The sequence below is a fragment of the Balaenoptera physalus genome (assembly GCF_965194825.1).
Source record: "Balaenoptera physalus genome assembly, chromosome: 19".
In the NCBI taxonomy this organism is placed as follows: Eukaryota; Metazoa; Chordata; class Mammalia; order Artiodactyla; family Balaenopteridae; genus Balaenoptera; species Balaenoptera physalus.
In genome coordinates this window covers 10,255,754-10,272,491 of record NC_138900.1, presented here as the reverse complement: position 1 = coordinate 10,272,491, position 16,738 = coordinate 10,255,754, and the positions used below count along the sequence as shown (strand labels likewise).

At 56.5% G+C, this 16,738-nt stretch overlaps 1 protein-coding gene across 3 annotated transcripts in view; it reads left to right on the top strand.

The window, feature by feature from the left end:
* Positions 1 to 558: 558 nt before the first annotated feature.
* The window catches only part of PPP1R37 (protein phosphatase 1 regulatory subunit 37), a 42,317-nt gene continuing 26,137 nt past the window's right edge, over positions 559 to 16,738 (top strand). For 2 of the 3 annotated variants that reach the window (XM_082438680.1, XM_082438679.1), the window contains exon 1: positions 559 to 1,131. In XM_082438680.1, coding sequence (XP_082294806.1) covers positions 930 to 1,131 — 202 coding nt within the window. In that variant the 5' untranslated portion in view covers positions 559 to 929. The remainder of the gene's footprint in view (positions 1,132 to 16,738) is intronic. The other variant, XM_082438681.1, reaches the window with a different exon arrangement.

Below are 16,738 nucleotides of genomic sequence, written 5' to 3'. Positions count from 1 at the left end.
TCGCCCAGTATTTTGGTGGGCAGATTGGTCCCTTGTTTTTGGCATTTCTTCCTTCGTTCAGTTTTTAAAAAAACTTAAATCAGGGCTATAATATTCCTTATGGGCTCCTATTTCAATTTTTAAATTTAAATTGTATTTTATGCAACGCTATCCAAATACAGAGGGTTATTGATGAAGCTGCAGTCTGCAAATGGAAGGCTAGAGACTAACCAGCAAGTGGGGACTGGCTTCGTCTGCAGACGGATGATCCCTCTGTCCGCATCCATCACCTGTACTCATGAATACACAGCTTCTGTCGCCTTCCCTTTCAAGTTCTCCATCTCTTTACTTCTCTCCTTACCAGTTGGCCTAGCCCCACCAAGCAGATATTTTTACTTCTATCAACTCCATACCCTTCTCCGTGCCTGAGCTCGTGACGAATGTGTGAGAGCATAAACATTAGTTATCTAGATTAAAGCGGGGAGGCGGGGTGGGGGTGGGGGGTGGCTCAGGTTCGCGCTTGCGCGCTGCTCTGGGAGACGGCGTCCACCTCGCCCCGCCCCTCATATTCTGCAGTTCCGGCTCTGCAGATTCACTGCTCACGTTTCTTTTCCCTGTGGCTCTTTCTGCCTTTTGTTTCCTCCCTTTAACAACGCAGGAGATAACTCTACCTGCAAATAACTTAAATTGATTTTCTGCTTTTCTGGATACTCGGCGGTCTCACCGGCCATTAACGAAAGTGCGGCTGCGAATGAGCAGGCGCGCACGGGGCTCGGGGGAGGCGCGCTCGAGCTCCCGGCGGCGACGACTACGACGACCAGGAGAGCGGACGGAGGCGGCGCCTGAAGCAGTGGCTGAGCCCATGCCCCGGGACGGCGGGAGGGCCCGGAGAGACAAGTCCGGGGCCCGGGGCATGTCCCCAGGGCCCCCGTGAGGAGGCGGCGGCGGCGATGGAGGTCCCGCCGCAGGAGGCGCCGCCCGGGCCGGGCGCGGACGGCGAAGCCGAGGAGGCCCCCGCCGAGGCCCCGTCTCCCAGTCCCGCATCGCCCCCGGCCGACGGGCGCCTCAAGGCTGCGGCCAAGCGCGTCACGTTCCCCTCCGATGAAGATATCGTGTCCGGAGCTGTGGAACCCAAAGACCCCTGGAGACACGGTAGCTACGGCTGGAGCGTGGAGGCGGGCTGGTGGGGCACCAGGGAGTCAGTGCAGAGCCCAGCACAGAGGTGGAGCTCAATAAGTTGCACCTAATGATGATTTAAGGAGACAGTCGTCAGTTTAGAGCTGCAGAGTGTTAGAGAGGAGGTGGCCGTTGGGTTGGGAAGGTGAAAAGTAGCTGGTTTATGCTACTCCCCCCCTCACCCCCCCCTCCCAAGGGACGCTGAAGGTGATCTTTTTAGGAATTGAAACGGTGAGCAATCAAAGAAAGTTTGGTGGCTTGGGAGATTAGGAGGGCGGTAGCCTTTGAGTTTATAGTTTCCCCGGAGAAGGATAGAGCAGTCAGGGGAGGAAGAGTGGGTCAACATTGGCGCTGAAAGGGCAGTTGGAGGAGTTTGATGGGCCCATGGGGACAGAAAGGTTAACTTGCTGGTCTGCAAGCCTCGGGGCAAGGGATGGTCATGTGGTTCACTTCCTTGGGTGAAAGAAGGAAGAGGAATAAACCTGGACTATGCTTCTAGACCAGTCAGTAGATCCTGGGGTTGGGAAAAGGGAGTCAAAGTAAACAAACTTGCCAGAAAAGTAGCAGAGTTGGTGGTTAGTTTGGGGATGGGTAAGATAGAGGAGATATTCAGTCTTGGCATTAAGAAGAAGAAAAGTCACTGCGTGCCTCCTTTTCCTCTCCCTCCCCCCCCCCCCAAAAAAAAGGGAAGCAGAGCATTGTCAGTCATTCAGGAGCAGAGAAACTTTGGAGCCTGGCTCTAGGAGGGTTTTTTTTTTTTTTTAATTCCCCTGAGGAAGCATCGGGGAATTGGAGTTGCCAGTCAGTTGAAGGTGAGAGCATTGAAGAAGTTTGGTGGCTTGAGGTGTGGGGAGAGAGAGCAAGTCCATGGGCTGTATGTCCTCTGGAGAAGGTCGGCTCAGTGTTGAAACTGAAACGGCAGTTGGAAGAGTGTGTTTTATCCGTGGGGCTGGGAAGGTGGAAAGTTGCTTCAGGGGAGGATTGGCAGGGTTGAGTCCTGGCCAGGTCTGGCAGTCTTGCTGGGATGGAGCCCGCGAAGAGAGGGATCAGCCTAGCCCCGGCTCTACAGACGTTGGTCTGTTGGCCCTGGGGAGAGAGGAGGAACTGTTGCTAGTCTGTGGGCAGTGGAAGAATTGGTGGCTTTGATGTGAGAGTGGGAGACGTGGGAACTGGAAGCTGAACACACAGGGAACCACCATAAATGCCATCTTGGCCATTTATCGTTAAAGAGATGGTGGCCTTGGGAGCCAGCCCAGTCCCTGGGCTCTTGGCCCCGGGAGTAGGCGGGCACTTTTGGGTTGGAGGGCTTGGGGGACTGGGGCTGAGGAAGGGAAGAGTTGGAATGGCCCTCGGCTACAGCGTGATATCCAGTCCAGGGAGCTCAGCAGGACGCGGGAAGGACCTGGAGAGGCAGAGCAGGATGGTGACGAGCCGGTGCTCCAGTTCAGTCCTGACTCCCGTTTACCCAGAGCATGACCTCAGGCTGAATACCTAACGCCTCAGAGCCTCAGTTCCCCGTCTGTAAGTGGGTGAGAATACTCACGTCACAGGGTTTCAGAGGGGACTGAATAAGATTGTGTGTGGAAAGTGATTGGCCAGGATGAGCCTTCATAAAGTTGCAGTCATTGTTGGTCATTTTAGGGGAGATGTTAGGTGCCACCGGTCATTTTCGGGGCCAGCCTAGAGGAGTTGGTTCACGGAGCTGGGGCCTGGATGTCTCCGCTCACGGGCCTCCAGGAGAGGGCCAGAATGGTGGTCCGCTTGTGGGCTCGGGGCAAGGCGAGGGGAAGATGTTCCGTCTGTGGGCTTTAGCGTAGTTGGAGATTCTGGCGCGGGGAGGGGTTGCGAGTGGGGGAAAGTTTCTGGTCTGCAGGTTCCCAGAAGGGGAACAGCTGTGTGTCACCAGCTCTTGGGCTTTGGGGAAGCCATTTTTCCTCTCTGAGCCTCCTGTTTCTTTCTCTGCAAATGGAGGTGCTAATTTCTACTGTGGAGTAGTTGTGAGGATTAAATAAGATAGTCCTTGTAAGTTCCTGCCACATAAATAGCAGCTGCTGTTATCCAGGCAGATTCAGTCTGGTTCTGTTTTTGTTGTTGTTGTTTTTTTTCCTCTTGTGGGCAGTTGTGGAGATGCAGTGAAGGAGTTTCGGGGGGGGGGGCCCCGGGGGGGCGGGAAGAATGTCGAGAAAGAGGGTCAGTTGGCGTCTGGCTGGGAGGGGTTGAGAGGATGGTCGCTGACTGGTCTGCCCCCCGGTGAGGGGTGGAGGTGGTGATAGCTCACGGGCTGGGGGAGTCTCCCATTCCTGGAAGTTTAGGGAGGGACGGCAAGGACTGCTGTGGACTCACGCTCTGGAGGAGTCGGTGAGTCTGAGGTGGAGAGGTGATGACATGGAGAAATGGATCGATTTTTTCGTCCGTCTGGGCCGGGGAGAGGGGTTGCAGTTGACCTGACAGGGAAGGAGTTGGGTGATCTTGGGCCCAGGCAGAGGAGGGGGCGTTGGTGGAGTTGGTGAGTTTGGATGATGGGATTTGGCGGGCCTGGCAGTGCTGAGGGGCTGGTGGCTCACCTCCGTGCCTGAGGAGGACGGTGCAGGGGTTGGCTGGCCTGGGACTGAGAGAGGTGGAGGCTCGCCCCCCAGGCTGTGGAAGGTCAGGCCAAGGGACTGCCTCGTTGAGAGAGCCAAGGATCTTGGCTGGGGGCTTCAGGGAGGAGCCGGCCAGACTTGGAGGAGGGGCAGGAGATTCGTTGGAGTTGGTCTGTAAACTGTGGGAAAGCACAGGGGGTGTCATTTGAGCTGTGGCCCTAGTGGGAAGCGTGGAGAAGGAGTCATTCTGGGGCCTGCTGTGGTGACACGACCCCAAGGCCAAGGGTGAGGGAGGAGCTGGCGGATCTGAATTGGAAGAGAGGTCCTTCAGAAGCTGTTCTCCATCGCCGAGTTGGAGAAGTTGCCTGGGCCAGGAGGTGCAGGAGCTGGGATCTGGGAGCTGGGAGCGAGCAGCCATTAGAGGAATTGGGGCCCCAGCACAGGGCGCCCGTTCAGCAGAGCCTTGCCCTGGGGGAGAGCTCAGCTAGGCCCTGACACAGCCTCTGACTGGGGTGGAGGAGGGCTGGGACTGAGGCTAGGTGGTGGCCCAGCTGGGTGGGAGCCTCTGGGGGTGTCTGCCTAAGGCGAGAGCCCTATCAGGCCCTGTCAGAGGTCACGTGTTGGGGGGTTCCTGGAGACCAGACATCTGAAGGAGGGAGATGGTGCAGGAGGGTCTCAGGCCTACAGAGGCTCAACCCAGCCCAGCACTCAGAAGGGCCTTCCCTGGCTCCCATGTCACATGGTGTCCCCGCCTGCCCCCAGTGCCAGGGGCCTGCTTATTTTCTCATTGCACTAAAGGCCATCTGCTGTTACCATACGTGTTTATTTCGTTTTGGTGGTCTCTTTCCCCCGCCGGAAGGGGGGAATAGACACTGTCTGTCCTCGTTTCTACTCAGCCCCTCAAAAGACACAACAGTTATCATGGTTGAATGAGCGCCAGGGGCATGTGTGCAACCGTTTTGGAAGGGGTGAGGCCAGGCCATACTTGGGGTCCACCTAGCCAGGGTGCGCTTCCAGGCAGCCCTGGCCGCAGCATGCTGTGGCTCCAGCAAGGCACTTATTCTTGCTGAGCTTGTTTGTTTTCTCATCTGTGAAATTGTGATCCCTGCCCTGCTGACCACCCAGGATATCTGAATGGAGGGCGTGGACCTGGTGGGGCAGGGTCTCTGCGGCAAGCCGGTTGCGAGTGGACGGGACGTGAAGCTGGGGAGGAGGCTGCCTCAGTACTGCCAGGCTGGGCACGGGTGCGCTCCACTCTCCCTGGGGGGGTGGAAGCGGATGCCAGCGGAGGAGGGGCTGGCCTGGTGTACGCCCCCGCCCCCCAGTCCCGTGGCGGCAGGCCCTGTGTTCCCAGCTCCTCTGAGGACCAGGGCCGGTTGTGTACCAGGAACTCTTCAGACCAAACTGCAAGAATGACCTGAGGCTCAGCTGTCTCCCCAGTCCCAGCTGAACGCCATGTGGGGAGGAGACATGGGGTTTGCAAGGCAGGCATCGGAGAGCACATGACACCGGCCGTGGTCTGGGAGGCTGTCTCCCCCTCCCTCCAGCCCTGCCCATGACTCATTCCCCACTCCCTGACCTCCAGCCTGCGGAGTCTGCCCTGGAGTGGGGGTAGGGGAGTTGTGCCCACCAGGAAGCTCCTCATGTGAAGTGGAGGTGTCTGCAAGGTGCAGGGGGCCGGAACGTGCCCACCTCTAGCCACCCAAGCTTCGAGGCTGGGGTGGGGACGGGGGAGGGGTGGTGGGGACAGTGGCCATATATTTTTTTTTTTTAACATCTTTATTGGAGTATAATTGCTTTACAGTGGTGTGTTAGTTTCTGCTTTATAACAAAGTGAACCAGCTATACGTACACAGGCCATGATGTTCTTAAATGACGATCAGAGAGGATGGAAATAAATGCCTTACTGTTTGTTCTCATTGAAACCCGTGCTGCAAATTTAGTCCTTGAAACTGGTTGGACTGGTGAGAAGGTACCTGTCAGTGGTGGGAAGAGGCTGTCTTACTAGTTAATGGCTCGTTTTAGCCAAAGTGGTGGGTGGTCTTGCTGGGGAGTAGGGAGTGGGGTCGTGGGGGGCGGCTTTGATGCTTTCGCCCAGATTTCCATGTGGGCCCAACCTCACCTCCTACTGCCGGTGTTGGCACGTAGACTCTGCCGTGTGACTTTGGGCAATTGTTCTCTCTGTCTGTGATTCTTCTGTCTATAAAATACAGCTGACATTAGTACCTCTTCAGGGTGGTGAGGATTAAGTGAGAAAACAGCGTCCACAGCAAGCACTCGGTGGGTGTCCCCCTCGTTATTCAGTCGTTGCCAGCCTTCCGCCCCCGCCCTCAGTGCGGTGCTGTCTCCCCCAGCGTTTCCCTCATCAGAACCCTGCTGTCTGTCCCTCAGAGGCCTACTCCTCCGAGACGAGTGCCCCGACATCCCTAACAGGGTGATCCTGTCCGTTCCAAGCTGGGTGACTCTGGGCAAGTTGCCCAGTCTCTCTGAGCTGAAACTCAATCAGCCTGTCTCGGCCCTCCCCCAGCCTGAGAGGCAGCAAGGGCACCAAGAGTTGAGACTCAAAGCATTAGCTGCAGCCTCTCAGACGCTGGCCATGACTGTCGACAAGTTACGGCTGCCCCCTGAGCCTTGGTCCCCTCCGTAGAATGGCCCAGCTCCCCAGCCCTCTGCCCCGTGGGGACCCGACTGTGTGGACGGGCCTGTGTGGGGAGCGCCTGCTCCGCCAGGCCAGGCCCTCTGCGCCCTGGGGCTCAGGTGGGCCGCCCTCCTTCCTTCCACCCCCTGCACTTTATTTGTGTTCTCATCGTGTTTCCCTCTTCAAGGGCGAAGACCACGAGAGTCACCTCTGTGACCTCTGTCTGGCGCCCAGGAGGGCTCGGGGCACCAGACGGGGCGATGGGTGGCAGGAGAGTGAGGCTTTCCATCAGATCTCATGTGCCGCCGTGGCATTTGGGAGAAAGCTTCTGGGAGGACTTGATTGGCCTGTGCCCGGATGGGGCTCTCCCTCAGCGCCCCGAGGAGGAGCTCTCGGGCTCCACGGGGTCCCCTCACCGCGGGCGCTCGGCACACGGTCATCCGGGGGGTCGTTGGCGGTGTGAGCGCATGTTTCTGGGAGCCAGGCGTCTCCTGTCTCTCACAGGCGTTTGGCTGCAAAAGTATTAAGAAGCGTGGAGCCAGACGCCCCGGGCTGGACTGGCCGTGACTGCGGCAGCTTCTGGGAATGGAGGCCAGGAGTCTGTGTTTCTAGAAAGCTCCCCAGACGGCCAGGTTTGGCTGTCCTTCTGCTGAGGGCCCCTGATTCAGCTCAGCCACTCAGCACTCAGCCCCAGGGCTGCCTTCCAGACCTCAGTTCTGGGGTTGGCCGGGGCTGGCCTTATAGACTTGTTTTAGAGCGAATTGAAGTGTTGGACTTGCGGGAACTGCAGAAATGTGGTTTGGGCGGGCAGCCTGCTGCGGTCGAGCATAGAGGGGCCCAGGCCGAAGTCCCTGCTCTGCGGGTGACCCTAGCAGTCACCGCTCACTGCTCCCACGTGCCCACTGCTGGGCTGAGTGTGTATCTCTGTTACATCTCCCAGCCACCCGGGAGGTAGGTGCTATTCCTTCCGGTTTGTAGGTGAGGAAATAGAAGCTCAGAGAGGCGAGGTCACTTGCCTGAGGTCGCCACAAAGCCAGGCAGCGGGGAGCTGGGATTCAAACCCAGGCAGTCTGGCTGTGGGGCCTGCGCTCTTGGTCCCTGTGTCCCGGCTGTGTGAGCTTTGGCAAGTTGCTGCATCCAGTTCTGCATGCTGTGTAGTTTCTTCATCTTGAACTCATAACCCTTTGTAAGACGGAGACGACGATTCCGGCCTCGCCGGGTAGTGGAGGGATGAGAAGCAGACTGAGTGAAGGGCCCAGCTGGCTGGCACTCAGGAGGGGCTCGCCGTGGTTCTTGGACAGCTCCGGAGTCCTGGGAGGTTCGCGCAGCTTCTCTGCCCTCAGCATCGGGTCCTTATTCTGACCCTTGGCCCACGTTCCTCCTGTGCTACACAGTGTCGGTATGTGGTAAGTACATCCCGGTCGAATGAGTGAGCAGCCTCTCATTTAGCGAATGCCAGTGTTAGGGGTCCGGGAGGAAGACAGGCCCGGCCCCGCCTCCATGGAGGTCACAGCTGAGTGAGGGAGACACACAGTAAACAGTTCTAATCAAACCGGGGTGCCCAGGACCCTGATGGGGAAGAGCTGAGGGCTGACGGGCAGGGCAAAGGTGGCTTCTTGGAGGAAGGACCATCTCAGGCCTAAAGAAATCACTGGAGTTAGCCAGCTGAGGAGCAGTGGAAGTGTGTGCGAAGGGCTGGAGGCAGAGGGAGCCAGCGAGGAGCATCTGGGAAGAGAAAACAGCCGATCTTACTGGAGTCGGAGGTCTGGAGGTGGCGGCAGGAGGGTCGGAGGTGAGACTGGAGAAGGCTGGGGGGGACCACCCAGGTGGGGCCTTGTAGGCTGTGTTAGCCTGAGGGTGGCGGGGAGCCAGCAGAAGGGGCATGCCTACTGTTTTTAACAGAACCTTCTGGGAGTGTGGCGTGAAGAGGGTGAAACCGAGGCTGGGGACCAGGGAGGTAGCCATGGGCCACGAGCCTGTAGGCTCTTGGCTCCATGTGGCCCTGCACTGGCCAGTAGCTGACTTTTTTTTTTTAATAGATTTATTTAATTAATTAATTTATTTATTTATTTTTGGCTGCGTTGGGTCTTCGTTGCTGTGCGCGGGCTTTCTCTAGTTGCGGTGCACGGGCTTCTCATTGCGGTGGTTTCTCTTGTTGCAGAGCACGGGCTCTAGGCGCGCGGGCTTCAGTAGTTGCGGCACACGGACTCAGTAGTTGTGTCTCGCGGGCTCTAGAGCGCAGGCTCAGTAGTTGTGGTGCACGGGCTTAGTTGCTCCGCAGCATGTGGGGTCTTCCCGGACCGGGGCTTGAACCCGTGACCCCTGCATTGGCAGGTGGATTCTTAACCACTGCGCCACCAGGGAAACCCCTAGTAGCTGACATTTGACTTCTTGATTTATTCACCAGATTTATCTGAACCTCCCCCTCCCCCAGAAGGTTTTGCCATTGCAGTGTTCTCCCTAACACTTCCAAGGTGACAGTTTCCCCCATCCGTTCTCTCCTTGGGTCTCCGAGCTCCAGCGCCCCACCCCCCACCCGTTAGTTCCTGCTGCCCTTGGGTGAGGTGGTGGGCAGTGGGGCGCTGTGCACTTGGCTGCTCGCACTACCTCCCCCGTGTGACCTCAGCAACTGGCCTCACCTGTAAAATCCCCTTAGGTCCCACACTTCCCGGATCCAGAAAGCTCTAAAATCTCACCCAGGCCCTGCTGGGGGTCTTATGTAATATTTCAATAGTAGGTATCCTATCACCTTTCTGAAAGCCAGGAAATTCTGAATTCTAGAATATGTGGCCCTAGAGTTTCCAGTAGGAGACCATGGAGCCCCAGTGGACCTCGTTCCCGTATCAGTGAAACGGTCGTAACAGGAGAGGCAGCCTAGGGCTTGGGCTTTGGAGCGTGCCGGTGCCAGTCCGGCTCTGCCCTGAGGTGGTCGCCCAGCTTCTCTGCCTCAGTACCCCCATTTGTATGGGGATTGAGGATTAGATTATTCGGAACTTGGGAAGTGACTAGACCAGTAACCAGCTACTGCCGGCACTCGGTAAGGGCTTGTTAGAGTTGAATGGGGTCGTGTCCCTCGTGAGCCTGCCCGGGCTCCCTCCTCTCTGAGAGCAGGCTGACCGTCCTGTGACCCTCGGCTGGATGGGATAGGCGAGCACTCTGCCTGGTGTGAATGCAGCTGCAGGAATTCAGGCATGTCCCAAAACCTCCCTGTGTCACAATTTGCTCATTCGTGAAGCTATTTTGGCAGACGAGGAGTCTATTTCAAAGGTTTCTGGCTCTCTGGGAGGAGCCAGGCCCGGGCCCTGCGCAGCCAGGAGCACAGTCCAACTCCAGCAGATCTGGTGAGAATGCCCTGGGTCCTGGACATCACCGCTTCCCGGCTGCCACCGTCACCGCCCACCCTGGCCCCAGTGCTGCTCGTGTTAGGGCAGCTCCCTCTGCGGGGGGCTTTCCAGGCTAGAGCTGCAACAGGAGGCTGGGGTCTGGCGTTTTCAGTTGGTGTGGGAGAGATGGAGGGGGACCCGTGTTCCAGGAAGGGGGTTCCGAGGCCAGGTGGCCACAGGAATGATCGACAGCCATCATGCTTTGGTTGTTACCCCCCCTGTTGGGGAGGCAGTTCCACGAAGGCAGAGCCCATCTTGGTTTGGCTCCCCTCTGGGTCCCCAGGACTTCTCGTGGTGCCTGGCGCTCCGCAGGCCCTCATGTCGATGGATTGGTGGTGGATGGAGGTACACAGTGGGCACTCTGTAAAGTTATTCTCACCCCCTGCCTTACTTTCTGCAACTGCTGTGGAGCCGCTGCCTCAAGGTGGGGGTGGCAGCTTGGAAGTGTCTGCTGGCAGCCGTTCGGCTCATGTCACTTGCCTGACACCCTCTCCCTTTCCAGCTGAAGCCTGGGGTGGGAGCCCTGTGGTCTGATTCTGCGGAGGCCTTGTTGGATCCCAGCTGGGATGTCCTCCCTGCTCGGGTGGGCAGGCCCCTCTTGGAACCCACTGGGGTCGGACTCATGAGCCACCTTCACGCCCACCCCTCCGTCTCTCCACAGCCTTAGTCTCCTGCCAGCTGCCGTCAGCAGTGTAGTGGGAGAGCCGCTCGTGTTCTGGGCAGCCCTCCCCTGTGTGCAAAGCAAAGCACCTTCCCAGCTGAACTCACTGGGTTCCTCAGAGCAGCAGGGCTGGTGGGAGGGAGGAAGGGTGGGACTGCCGGAAGATGAAAGCAAACGCCAGGGAAGTGACCCTGCGGAGGGTCATGCTTTGGGATGGCGATGATGATGGTGGTGATCTAAGCTCTTCACAGCAGCCAGAAGGGAAAGCTGAGGCTCACGGGTGCCAAGGCCACACAGATAGTGAGGGGAGGAGCCGTGTTTGAACCAGAAGGCACGGGGCTCATCCTCTGTTCCCGAAAAGCCTCCACGGGCTCCATCGTCACCACAGGGTAGAGGCCACGCCCCTGCGCCTGGTGGGAGCCCTTCCCCAGCTGGTGTCTGTCCTCCTCGGTCCCGGTCCCGGTTCCCTGTGCTCCGCCTTCCTGCGCTGGCGCACAGGTCGTCCCCACACAGCGTGCTGCTCTGCTCTTCCAGGTTCCCATGACACCTCCTCACGCTGTGGTTATTTGTTTGGGTCCGTCTCCCCCCACTGGACCTAGCAGCGCCGTGAGGGACGACATCTTGTCCGTCGGGCTCCCTGGAGGAGGCAAACCACTGAACACACCCAGGCGCCACAGGGACGCTGAGCAAAGTGGGTCTGCCAGCGAGTGCCCCAGGCCAGCGCCTCGGGGCCCGAAGGAGAGCAGGGGCCAGGGAGGATGCTCGTTGGATCACTTGTTCATGCTTCCATCCATCCATCCATCCATCCATCCATCCATCCGTCCATTCCTCGCCTGCACCTCGCTCTGCTGTGAGCCAGGTGGAGGAGTCCTGACTGCTCTCCCTGCCCTCTCGTGCCCCTTCTCCGTTCCTGAAGAAGCGGACCTTGTCACTCCCCAGCTTCCAGTCACACTTACGGCCCACTTCCCCCCACTGCCTTTCACACCCCACGCAGAATCCCTAAAACAGCTTAGGAGGCCGGTTCCCGCCACCGTCACTGACCACGACTGGGCTCTCCCTTCCCCGTGTCCTCTCTGGGTTCAAGCACGGTGGCTTCTTTTCAGTTCCTACATGCGAGGAGCTCCCCACATCCTGTCCTGGAATGCCTGCCTTGCTGTCACGGCTCTAGCTTGTCCTTCAGGTACCAGCAAACCCTTCTTTCCTGGCGCACTAAATAGGTTCCCGCCATGAGGTGTCAACGATCTGTTTATCTGTAGGCCCGCGGGTATTCTCTCTTGCCCGCTTGACGGTAAGCATCATGAGGGCAGGGGTGGGTTTGGTTTGGTGCCACTGTATCCCCTGGTGCCCACAGCATGTGGCACTGAGCCTGGCTCTGAGCAGGAGCTTGTATGGTAGGTGGAGAAGGAAGCGCAGTGGGATGCTGGGCCTCAGGTACTAGATGGGCCCCGCCCTCACGTAGCCCAGGGCCAGAAAAGGAAGTATGAAGAGAGGAGGGCACCGAGCGCCCCTGCCAGATCTGCCAGACCCCCAAGCTAGCCAGCCCAGTGGAGTGCGGGGGTGCAGGTCTGGGGTTGCAGACCCAGTTTTGCTGTGGACTTGCTGTGGGTTGTAGGCCGAGGCACTGCCCGTTCTGTGCAGCAAGGTGGTGTGTGAGGTCTCTTCCCGCTGTGTGTGTTTCCCTGTCTCTGTCCATAGGTCACCCCCACCGTTTAGGGAACTGAGTGCCAGGACCTCCTCCTCATCGTGGCGGGGTAGGGCAAGAGAGCCCAGGTTTTGGTAACTTGGTGTGCCTTTCTACCTTTGTGGCAGGTGACCTGATTCCCTGCCCCACCAGCAACAAGGTGTGTCACAGGAGGAGGTGGAGGATGTCAGTGGTGTCCAGCCTCCAGCCCCCCAGCTCAGGCCTCCATCCTCTCTCCTTTTCCTCCGTCTCCCTCCTTGTCCTGTGATCCCCTTTGTTCCTTGGGGTCTTTGCTTCCTGACCCAGCTCTCCCTGCTTTGATCACAGTGACCAGAAAGTGCTGCATTCCTCGGGGGAGGGCGGGGCTCGGGGGGTCTTCTTCCTGCTGGGCCTGGGCTCAGCCCTCGGGATCTGCAGTGCTGAGCTTCCCTAGGCTTCCCTGCCCTACCTCTGTCTTCCCACTGGACTTTGAGCCCCAGGAGGGCAGGGCTGGGCTGTCCTGGTCACTGCTGTGTCCCCAGCGCAGCTCCAGGCGCAGAGCAGGTGCTCAGTGAGTGTCGTTCCATTAGGATAGAGTTGGGGTGTGGGTACTGGCAGAGCCCAGAGACAGAGCCCTCTGTGGAGCCCTGCTTAGAGCTCCCACGCCTGACAGCAGCCTGACCCTGTCTGGTCCTGGGGGGAGACCTCCCAGGCCGGTGAGCTCAGTGGGGGAGGCAGGGCCATCTGGCTTACTGTGCCGCCACCAGCTGTTGGGTCGAAACGCCTGTGCTCACTGACCACCCAGCTGTGAGAATCCCGGGCTGGCACAGGCCCCTTCCCTGTTCCCAGCATCCAGGTTATCAGGTGTGGAGGGATAACCTCCTTGTATTATAAGTGAGGCAGCAGGCTGGAGAGGGATGGCCTGGCATTCAGGGTGGCTTCTGCCGCTCTCGGCCACCTCTGTACCTTTGAGGGGCAGAGTGACACATCCTAGGGGTGGGCAAGTGAAGAGACCTGCCTTGTTGTGAACCTGGGTTCCCCGCCCCGACTTGCTGTGTGACGTTATTATTAATAGAAAGGGTTTGGGCTCTGGGGAAATGGAGATTCCATCTCCAGCCCACTGTGCAGCTGAGCAAGCTTGTGCTGCGTGTGGCTCCGTTTTCTCCTCGCCCCCTTCCTGGAGCTGGTGAGGGCAGCTGGGGGAGAAGGGCATGCAGTCACCCTGGAAGCTCACACTACTTTGATTCTTTTCTGACTTTAAAAGTGAGGTATGTTCACTGTTAAAAAAAAAAAAAAAAAAGAGATGGAAAGTCTAAAGAAGAAAATGAAAATCACTTTTTAATCTTACCATCTGGAATTTTTAAAAAAGCTCTGTTGAGATGTAATTCACGTACATTTCACCAGTGTAAAGGGAACAGTTCAGTTTTTCACAGAATTGTACATCTGTCATCACAGTCAATTTTAGAACATTTTCATTGCCCCCCGAAGAAACCCTGTACCCCTTAGTCGGCAACGCCAGCGCCCCTCCCCCACCCCCTCAGGCCACCGCTGATCTGCTTTCTGTCTAGTTAGCTTCTGGACATTTCCTATAAACGCAGTCATGCAGTACATGGCCTTTTGTGTCTGTCTTCTTTCACTGAGCATAGTGTTTACAGAGTTCACCCACGTTGTGCGTGTGTCTGTAGTTCATTCCTTGTTACTGCTGAAGAATGTTCTGTTGTATGGATATACCGCTCTCTTCATCCGTCGATGTCCATTTGGGTTGTTTCCACTTTCTGGCTGTCATGAATAATGCTGCTGTGGATATTCACGTTCAGGTTTTTGTGTGGCCGCACACTTTCATGTTTCTAGGAGTGAAATTGCCCGGGCATCTGGTGACTCTAACCATTTGAGCAACTGCCAGACCGTTTTCCCAACCACCTGCCCCGCTGGTCCTTCCCCTCCATTGAATGAGGGTTCCGCTCCCTCCACGCCACGTCCTTGCTGTTACCGTCTGTCCTTTTGATTCCAGCCACCCCAGAGGGTATGGAGTGATGTCTCATTGTGGTTTTGATCTGCATTTCCCTGACAGCCGATGATGTTGAGCATCTTTTCACGCGCTTCTTGGGCACTTGTATATCTCCTTGAGAGAAATGTCTATTCAGATCCTTTGCCCGTTTTAAAATTGGATCATTTGTCTTCTGGTTGAGCTGTAAGAGTTCTATATATATTCTAGATGCAAGACTCTTATCGGAAACTGACACGCACCACATGTGCATGAATGTCGTCAGCGTGAAATGCCAGAGCACTTCCTTCCCATCTCTTTTCTTTGGCTCCATACACTGCCACAGATGCATAAAAATAAAACTGGGCGGAGCCTGTGTATACGGTTGAATGTCCTGCATTTTTGCTTCATTTTTCCATTTTTTACAAAGCGTGATTAAAGTCCATCGTCATCGTCAGGCCGTTGTCATTTGTTCCAGCCATTTCCGCGTTGCTGAGCATTTAGGTCCTTTCCAGTTTTCAGCTGCATGAATAATGCAGTGACGTTCAGCCTTGTCCATAAATCTTTCTGTTCCTCACAGGTAGCTTTCTCGGAAGAAATTCTTAGAAGGTGGTTTTAGCAGGTCAGAGGGTAGGAACCTTTGAAGTCTCACATACTGTCTGTGCCCACACAGGACTGGAAACCTTGAGGGACTTGGTTGTATCTCTTGATTTTTTTTTTTTTTTGAAAGAATGAATAAATGAATAATACTTGCATTTGGGTGTCTTGATGCCAAGATGGTATTTTGTTTTAATGAGCATTCCTTTTTAAAAAATAATTAATTAATTAATTAGTTTTTGGCTGCATTGGGTCTTCGTTGCTGCGTGCAGGCTTTCTCTAGTTGCGGCGAGCGGGGGCTGCTCTTCGTTGCGGTGCGCAGGCTTCTCATCGTGGTGGCTTCTCTTGTTGCGGAGCACAGGCTCTAGGTGCAACGGCTTCAGTAGTTGTGGCGCACGGGCTTAGTTGCTCTGCGGCATGTGGGATATTCCCAGACCAGGGCTCGAACCCGTGTCCCCGGCATTGGCAGGCGGATTTTAACCATTGCGACACCAGGGAAGCCCTTAATGAGCATTCCTTAACTAGTAGTTAACCTGTTTATTGTTACCATGTTAGTTACATACTTCCCAGAGTTGCTTCTTCATGCCCTGTGCCCATTTTTGTTTTGGGACTTCTTGTAAGCACTCTGTGTCTATTTCAGATATTGAGTGTTTGGAATTTCATTATGCAGATATATTTTTCCTCATTTATCATTTGCCTTGCTGGAAAGGTGGAGGCGGGGGAGCCTCCTTAAAAAGAATCACTTTCCCCTTTGCTCTTTCGCTGGCTCTCCACAACAGAGAGCGCAGAGGAGGGGGAAGCAGCCCGGGCCCTGGGGGCAGTGCAGTGTCGGGGGAGGGCGTGTTAGTGGCGGCCAGGCCCAGGCGAAGGGACAGCAGGTTCCGGAGAGGTTCTCCTGTAAACACAACTGCAGCCACTGTTTGCTGAGCACCGGGCCAAGCAACCTGGTGAAGCTGGTGGGGCCCCTCATTTTGTGACTTGGTACCATCGGTCACTTGCTGAGGTCACGCTCCTTCGCGGAAGGTGGCAGAAGCCAGGGCAGCCCGGGCCCTGGGCACATGCAGTCTGCCTCCGCTGCAGTCTTAACGCGTCCCCGGGAACCTACACCCCAGCTCCTCCAGCATGCACATGCCAGGGCTCTGCGCTGGCTCTTGCCTCTGCCTGGGAGACTCTCCGCGACTTCCGTGTGGTTGCTGTCTGTCTGCTTGCATCTGCTGTCTTATGCCTGCCTCCCCCAGCGTAAGCCACTTGGAGGGGACGTTCAAGCGCTGTGGTCACTGCCGCAGCCCTGGCATCTAGAACAGCGCCCGGCACAGAATAGGCACTCGAAAAATATTGGAAGGAATGAATGGGTTTCTGACTCTTACTAGTCTTTTAGGTCTCAGCCTAAATGTTCCTCTGTCTTACGGGTCTCGCCCAATTACTCCCTCCAATCTAAATGATCATCACCTCTGTTCTATAAGAGTGTTTTCTTTCTTATAATTTGTCATTTTTATCTGTGTGATTATTTGCCTTCCTAGTAATTACTCCCCAAGGGCAGGGATCCAGATCTGTTTTGCTCTCTGTTGTCTGCCCAGCCCAGATCATTTGGTAAAGAATGAATGATACGTCCTTTAGTTCCCAAACAGACCTCGCGAGGGTAAGTGGTGTTACTCACCTTTCATAGAGGAGGAAAGTCAGGTTGGGCAATGAGAAGTTCCAGGCACCCAGTGTCCATCCCTGGAGCCTTTGCTGGACCAGTAAACAGCTCACAGTTACTTGATTTTAAAATTCCAAACTAAAACCCCCCAGTGCCTCCGGGTCCGGCTGGCCATCTGGTGCTCCTGCCCAGAAGCCTGGGGCGGGCAGCTTAAAATAGCCCGCCTGGTTCTGGCAGGGCTGGTTGTCTGCTGACGGGCAGTGGCTTTCTCAGAGGTCCCCTTCCCCGAGCTTGGCCTGTCGAGCTTGGTACCTAGGACTTCAGTGGGTGGCAGTGATGGGAAGCAGGGAGCCACTGAGTGTCTTGCAGACCCTTTTCAAGCACCTCGATGCCCCCAGCCCCATGCTGGGTCCCTTGCCCGTTTGCCTTATTTGACCCT